Genomic DNA, 8,152 nt, shown 5'->3' on the forward strand with positions numbered 1-8,152 from the left:
TATATAGAGAGAGAGAGAGAGAGAGAGAGATTTTTTAAAGTAGCGTATTCGATCTCTTGGATACTGCATTCAAACATATTTAATCACATATTTAATGCATTGTAATTATGGACACAACTGTAGCGTATTTTAATCAAACCAAGTTGTTCTCGGTTGGAGCTTCAGCACCACGTGAGTGTGGACAGCGCCGCTCGCGCACGGCAGAACGTGACGCGCGCGCTCCCACATACATGTATTTTTCTTACCGCTCTATCTCACGCTCCTCGAGCGGTCCGCTTCTCCCAGACCGGGAGTGACGTCAGAGGCGACCGGAGCAACTGGGTCTGCGGAAGACGAGAGTCCAGACAGAGAACCGGTAGAACCGGTGGGTTTTGATTTTTAATGCTGCACGTTCATTTGAATAAGCTACTGCATGCTTTTGGATGATGCATGTGAAGATCTTGGGCTGGGTCGCGTGATGCACACACATTCCGATACAAGACCAAACCGATTGATGCATTTTCACTGTGTAGATGTTTCTTTCAATAACAGTTGCAACATAAAGCATGCACATGAATCTTAAACGAGAAAGCATGAGCAGAAGACTGTGCATTTGTGTAATCGATGCACGCATGCATATTTCTAGACTGCATTTCATCATCGCGGTGTTAATGTTGCTTTTCTCGGACCGCAGCTTTTGTCTTCATCATATTCATGCGGAAATAACGCGGAGCGCGCGCGCAGGGTCATGCGTGAATTCCAGCAGGTCACCTACAACATCTCTCACACATTTTATGAATGCATCTGAAATAGAATATGCTCTGGAGTGACATTAATAATTCTTCATTAACTAACTAATTACTCATGTTTATTTCCTGATAATGTACAGAATAGTTTTCCTCTTCTAATTAGACATACTTCTAAAAGTTCAATACAGTAAAAACCTTAAGCAGTTATTGAAATTAAAATTGATCAGTAAAGACATTTATAATGTAAGAAAAGATGGTATATTAGAATGATTTCTGAAGATCACGTGACACTGAAGACTGGAGTAATGATGCTGAAAATACAGCTGTGCATCACAGGAATAAATTACAGTTTAACACATATTCACATAGAAAACAGCTGTTTTAAATTATTATACTAATTTACAATTTTACTGTTAATGCTGTATTTTTGAGCACGTAAATGCAGCCTTGATGTGCAGAAGAGACTTGAAAAACATTTTTTTTTAAATTCTCACTGACCCCAAAATTATAACGTGTAAACTATATAAATAATAAAACTATAATGTGTATTGAATACATTAGAGCATTTTGGGAAATAAATTGTCACCATTATGCATAAAACAGAAGTTAAAGTAAAATCATTAATATTACGAAATCTATTTTCGATTATATTTACATTAAAAATGAATCATAAACACTCATGGAGAGATGGAGAGACAATTAGTGTATACTTGATATTCTAGTAGACATAAATTAAATAAATTAAGTAAAGAAAGCAGGAAGTAGAGAGACATTGAAATATAGGTGGCGCCTTTGCCAGCACATGATTTATTTAAACTAGAGTGAGACTGTGAACAAATGCATACCATAAAACAATACGCTAGCAGTCCTGGCACTCTAAACAAGATAAGACATGATCACAGGAGAACAAAAACAACACTTTATACTCATATATACTGTGTAAGTGTATGAGATGGATGAGTCTAGTGGTGCATTACAGTTTAACAGATATTCACATAGAAAACAGCTGTTTTTAAATTATTATAATAATTTACAATTTTACTGTTAATGCTGTATTTTTGAGCACGTAAATGCAGCCTTGATGTGCAGAAGAGACTTGAAAAACATTTTTTTTTAAATTCTCACTGACCCCAAAATTATAACGTGTAAACTATATAAATAATAAAACTATAATGTGTATTGAATACATTAGAGCATTTTGGGAAATAAATTGTCACCATTATGCATAAAACAGAAGTTAAAGTAAAATCATTAATATTACGAAATCTATTTTCGATTATATTTACATTAAAAATGAATCATAAACACTCATGGAGAGATGGAGAGACAATTAGTGTATACTTGATATTCTAGTAGACATAAATTAAATAAATTAAGTAAAGAAAGCAGGAAGTAGAGAGACATTGAAATATAGGTGGCGCCTTTGCCAGCACATGATTTATTTAAACTAGAGTGAGACTGTGAACAAATGCATACCATAAAACAATACGCTAGCAGTCCTGGCACTCTAAACAAGATAAGACATGATCACAGGAGAACAAAAACAACACTTTATACTCATATATACTGTGTAAGTGTATGAGATGGATGAGTCTAGTGGTGCATTTTTTTCTCAGCATGAGCGCTTCAAATCCAGACAGAACATTGTTTACTAAGTTAAGTATAATGATAGCAGTGCTCTGCATGAACTTACATCGTATGGAAGAGCAGCTGTGACATTTTGTTCCATGGGATTGTGGGTAGATGATGACAGAAGTATCAACTGAAAGCACAGAGATTCAATATCAGTGCACACTTACACACACACTCACCTGCTTACAGTTCACCAGTTTCTCACTATTACATCACTTCCTGTGAGAACATACTTACGAAACAATAGCAGATTAATGAATGAAGTTTGGCTTGATGCATTAAAATACGTTAACATAATGTGTTAATATATTAAAATCACCAATAGATGATTGAGGGAGGACACAGAAAGGATACAACTCACCTTTAGATTTAGACAATTTAAAAGCACTTTAAACTACAACAAATTGTGTTGTCATGGAAACTTGTATACTCATAATTGTTTGAATGTTACTGAAGTTATTCCTTTTGTTCCATTTTTCTTTTGCAGGTGCAATTGTGCACGAGCCTGTTTTGGACTGAAAAGTTCCTAAAAACACAACAGAAGACACCGAATTGCCCCTAAAATGCTCCAAAGTTACTGATGGGTCCGAAACACTTCTGAAATACCATTAAAAAGTTACTGAAAAGACCTTGAAATACCCCAAGACGCTTCTGAAACAGCCCTAAAACGCTCCTAAAGTTACTGAAACGCCCAGAAGATACTGAAATTCCCCTTAAACACTCATAAAAGTTACTGAAATGCCCTTGAAAGACCCCAGAAGATACTGAAATGCTTTTGAAATGCCCTAAAAAAAATCTTCTTAAGTTACTGAAATGCCCCTAAATTCTCTTAAAGGTTCCTGAAATGCCATTGAAACGCTCCAGAAGATACTGAAGCCCCCAAACGCGTCTGAAGTTACTAAAAGGCCCTTGAAACACACCAAAAGATACTGAAACGTCCCCAAAATGCTCCTAAAGTTACTGAAATACCTTTGAAACACCCAGAAGATACTGAAACACCTTGAAAAACTTCTGAAACGCCCTTAAAACACTCCTAATATTACTAAAATGCCCCAGAAGATACTGAAATGCATCTGAAACACCCCTAAAAGGATTCTAACGTTACTGAAAAACCTTTGAAAAATCCAGAAGATACTGAAATGCCTTGAAAAATTCTCTAATGTTACTGAAACGCTGCTAGTTACTGAAACATTCCTGATATATTCTCGAAACGCTCCTAAAGTTACCGAAACGTTCCTGATGTTCTTGAAACGCTCCTAAAGTTCCTGAAACGTTCTTAAAACGCTCCTAAAGTTTCTGAAACATTCCTGAAACTTTCTTGAAATGCTCCTCAAGTTCCTGAAACGTTCTTGAAACGCTCCTAAAGTTCCTGAAAGATTCTTGAAACGCTCCTAAAGTTCCTGAAACGTTCTTGAAACGCTCCTAAAGTTCCTGAAAGATTCTTGAAACGCTCCTAAAGTTCCTGAAACGCTCCTAAAGTTCCTGAAACGTTCTTAAAACGTTCCTAAAGTTTCTGAAACATTCCTGAAACTTTCTTGAAATGCTCCTCATGTTCCTGAAACGTTTTTGAAACGCTCCTAAAGTTACTGAAACATTCCTGAAACTTTCTTGAAATGCTCCTCAAGTTCCTGAAACGTTCTTGAAACGCTCCTAAAGTTCCTGAAAGATTCTTGAAACGCTCCTAAAGTTCCTGAAACGTTCTTGAAACGCTCCTAAAGTTCCTGAAACATTCTTGAAACGCTCCTAAAGTACCTGAAACATTCTTGAAACGCTCCTGAAGTTACTGAAACGCTCCTAAAGTTACTGAAACGTTCTTGAAACGCTCCTGAACTCTGAATTATCTCACCATGCGACTCAGGAGTTGTTTTTCGAGCGTGTGACTGCGTCATCGCAGAATGTCGACCAGCACCGAGCTACCGTTACACTGCCTGACCTGTGGAGAGGCGTGTGGGTTTGGGGAGCACCTTTCCAGCGTCCGCTCCTGCCAAGAACTCTGTCTGACCCCTCGCCGGAGCTCTGAGGGCGGACTGATGTCCCTTTACGCCCAGCGAGAGAACGAAATCGACCGCCCCCTGCGGCTGGAGCTCCTGGATGCCCTGAGTTTGGCTCGTCCGCTCCGAAAGATCCTCTTCCAGAGGGACTCACCATCGTCTCTGTCTCCAGTGCTAGCGGTCGCTGTGAGCTCCAGAGCTGCAGAAGCGGAGGCAGACACCGGACACGCCGTGGCCCAGCTGGGAGTGCCGTGGCTGGGCAGGCTGGCGCTGGAGGCCCGGCTTCAGCAGCTGGCGCTGGAGGTGCAGGAGCGCGTGTCGCTCAAACTGGAGACGCTGCAGGACGAGGTGCAGCAGAGGAGCGCGGAGGTGAGGCGGGCCAGGAGAGAGAGCGAGCGCATGCACAGAGAGAAGCGCCAGGCGGAGGAGCGGGCGGCCGAACTGGAGCGGCAGGTGGACATTTCCGTGGAGATGCTGGCCAGCCTCAGATACGAGCTGAGAAAGAGAGACGAACAACTGCAGCGCAAACAACAGTGAGTGTATGTTTAGATTAGAGATGCACTGAATATATTCGTCTGAAATTGGAAAAAAAGAATTTTCAGTTTCAGATGAAATGGTTTTGGAGGGCTGAAATCATTGACCGATGCTTAATTAACTTTTCTGATGGCGTGTTTTGAACATGTCGGTGTTTATTAAATGCACACAACTACTACAGGTAAACATGTCAGCTAGGGGTGGGAATCTGTAGGTACCTTAAAGCAGGGTTGCCAGGGTTTGTTTAACAAAACCAGCCCAATTGCTACTCTAAAATACCCCAATTATGGCCAAATCTAGCCCAACCATGTTCTGGGGGAAACTGGCTATCAAAATCGCATTCCGGGGGTCCTGTTCAGTCGAAACGTGTTCCGTGGGTTGCTTTAAAAAACGTTAGATGAATATCCAACTAAAATGTTTCAGGAAATAAAGTTCCATTAATGATAATGTATAAATAACGTTTTGATATTAAAGACCAACTTTGAATGAATGTTCTATTAACGTTACAGGAGGAATGCTTGTTCATAACTTTAAGAGAACCTTCCCAGAACGTTCTGATAACATTCCCTGTTAGCTGGGATGTAATATTGAATACCCAAACTGAATTACCGCAACTTCGTTTTCTTTCGTTTGATCTATATAGAAACTTCAATTTTGGTTTCTGTGTTTCGGTAAGCAAATCATTCTGGAGCATCATTTGCATGTGAATGTTTTAATGCGTGTGTGTGTGTGTGTGTGTTTTAGGGAAGTGTGTGAGCTGGACAGGTTTGTGCGAGACACGGCGCTCCAGGAAGCCAGCGCAAAGATCCGTCTGCAGCACTTCATCGAGGACCTGCTGGAGAGAGCCGAGAGAGCCGAGACGCAGCTGCAGAATCTTTACGAAGATGTCACTTCCCCTCACAGACACCTGGCAGGAAGCAGAGCATCAGGCTACCAGGTACAGAGAGTCCGTCTCCAGATGAACACTTACTGGACTGAAGCAGCTGGGCTTTACTTGGTTCTCCATCAATCATGTTTTAGAAAAATCAGTGCGTCTGAAATCTGATCCTCAGGATCTTTTGAGGAGCGTTTGTTTCCAGAAGCTTTACTTTCACTGTTCCTCAGCGGAGGAATGATGTTCACAAGCCTCCAGAACATCTCACACCTTCTGAGGAGCCTTTATTTCTTCAGCTCTCAATCAGCATTGCATTATATGTTTGGATCGTTTAAATCTCGTTACTAAGACATATTATTGGAGATATAGAGCGACCACTGATATTTCTCATATATCAGCAGTGAATGTATTTGTGTGTTTGACAGAGGAGTTACAGCGTGTCTGGGATGAGCAGGAGATCTTCTCATGTGTCTGATTACAGAGCCACTCAGTACTACAGGTACATTACTAAAGATTTACACAAGAATCACATCTGTTCATCACCATGCATCCGTCCAAACGCCTCGCAACATATTAAATACAATATAGTGCACTTTAAATGGGTCGTATCATAGGATTAATGAGAAACAACTCTCATGTAGTGTTATCATTGACATTCTATTATAGTTTTTTCATATTTTGAATTAGTTTTTATTTTTGTGTTTTCATTTTAATTTTAGGTCAAGTTTTAGTCATTTTGTTCTGTGTTTTTGTGATTTTTTGTTTTGTTTTTTTGATTGGTTGATTTTTGTAAATATCTACATAGTACATCAAGTTAAACTAAATGGCAATGAGAAATGTTGCCTCGGTAATTATTTGAAATAAAATAAGATTACGTTTTTTTCACTATTTAATTTAATTTTTATTTTAGTTAACATTTTGTTTATGTCAAGTAACATTTTTTATGATTTTAGTTTTAGTTAACTATTAAAATCCCTGGTCTCAAATTTTATGTGCAGTGTTATTTTAGTATTTTTAAAATATTTTATTATATATTTCATTAATATTTTGAATTAGCTTTTATTTTTAGCTTTCATTTAAGTTTTTTTTTTTGTATTTTTAGTGATTGTGTTGTCTTTTGTCATTTGTATTTATTTTTTTCAAACTATTAAAATGTAAGTTTATTTTTATGTTAGTTTTAGTTATTTTTTTATATCCAGTTATTTTTGGTGCTTCACCTTATACTTTTTCAGTTAGTTTGCCAATGCAATATTTATATTTTTTTGTTTAGTTTAAGTTCTTCATCTATCTATCTATCTATCTATCTATATATCAAAATTTGGCTCCACACTGGACATTTATTGGAACTGAACCTCAAAAATAAATCTTTAGTCGTCATACATCAGTACAGGCCAAAAAGTAAGTAAATGAATGAATGAATAAATTAATTATTTAATGAACTAACTAACTAACTAATCTGGATAGAATTTGACCTTTTGCTTTAAGCCAAAGTCTCTGTTTGCTCAGCATGTGTTCTCATTGCTGCCTAGGAGAAGCTACTAGACTGTGATTGTCTTGTGACGTCTGCAGTAATGATGTGATGTGACTGGCGCGTCTCAGGTTCGAGCGGAGGCCCCGCACGCTGTCGGTGGGTTCGGGCGGCTGTGAGGGGCACTGGGGCAGACGGCAGGATCAGCATGTGTAATAAATTACAGTTTAACAGATATTCACATAGAAAATGGTTATTTTAAATTGTAAAAACATTACAAATTATTGTTATTTTTACTGTATTTTTTATCAAATAACTGCATCCTTGGTGAGCAGAAGAGATTTCTTTCGAAAACAAAAAAAATGTACCACAAACATTTGAACGGTAGTGTAAATACACATGCAAAATTCTGTTTATATTATAGAATACACACACACACACAAATATACAGTGTTACTTTGTATTAGTGTTATTTTAGTATTCCTGTTACTATAAAACATACTGTTTTTTTTTTTTTTTGATTTTCTGTTTACAGGTTCATTTTAGTCAAAGTTTTAGTAATTTTGTTGTGTTTTTGTCATTTTTATTATATTTTAAATGTCTACATAGTAGTATTTATTAGTTTTAGTTTATTGAATTTTGTTTATTTTAATACTTCATTAAACTAAATGAAAATGAGCAATGTTGAAATAAAATAAATGTTTTTTATATTTTCAGTTAACATATGTTACAGTATTTCAAGTAAAGAAAGTTTATTTTTTTTGTGGTCTTAGTTATCCTGTTAGTTGTAGTTTAGTTATCCTATAATAATAATAATAATAATAATTATCCTGATTCACACATAAAGACACATTAATATTTATTGAAAAGAAGAACTGATTATAGTGATTATTAATTATATAAATAGATTTTTCCAGTAAACATA

The 8,152-nt window shown here is 37.2% G+C and overlaps 1 protein-coding gene across 1 annotated transcript; it reads left to right on the top strand.

Moving 5' to 3' along the window:
- The first annotated feature begins 4,162 nt into the window (after window positions 1-4,162).
- Window positions 4,163-7,443, top strand: LOC107750199 (F-box only protein 41-like). Its single transcript, XM_016565480.1, has 4 exons — window positions 4,163-4,884; window positions 5,630-5,822; window positions 6,185-6,258; window positions 7,359-7,443. Exons 1-4 carry the CDS (start codon window positions 4,256-4,258, stop codon window positions 7,441-7,443), a joined length of 981 nt encoding a protein of 326 aa, XP_016420966.1. The 5' UTR covers window positions 4,163-4,255.
- The last annotated feature ends 709 nt before the right edge of the window (window positions 7,444-8,152 follow it).

Source organism: Sinocyclocheilus rhinocerous, unplaced genomic scaffold (assembly GCF_001515625.1).
Source record: "Sinocyclocheilus rhinocerous isolate Xijiao unplaced genomic scaffold, SAMN03320098_v1.1 scaffold151, whole genome shotgun sequence".
In the NCBI taxonomy this organism is placed as follows: domain Eukaryota; kingdom Metazoa; phylum Chordata; class Actinopteri; order Cypriniformes; family Cyprinidae; genus Sinocyclocheilus; species Sinocyclocheilus rhinocerous.

What these genes read in the sequence shown, in the direction of transcription:
- LOC107750199 (XM_016565480.1), top strand. Translation starts at nt 4,256, where the DNA reads ATGTCGACCAGCACCGAGCTACCGTTACACTGCCTGACCTGTGGAGAG. An exon ending in CAACTGCAGCGCAAACAACA is followed by an intron (nt 4,885 to 5,629) that starts GTGAGTGTATGT and finishes TGTGTGTTTTAG; the next exon opens with GGAAGTGTGTGAGCTGGACA. An exon ending in AGAGCCACTCAGTACTACAG is followed by an intron (nt 6,259 to 7,358) that starts GTACATTACTAA and finishes GGCGCGTCTCAG; the next exon opens with GTTCGAGCGGAGGCCCCGCA.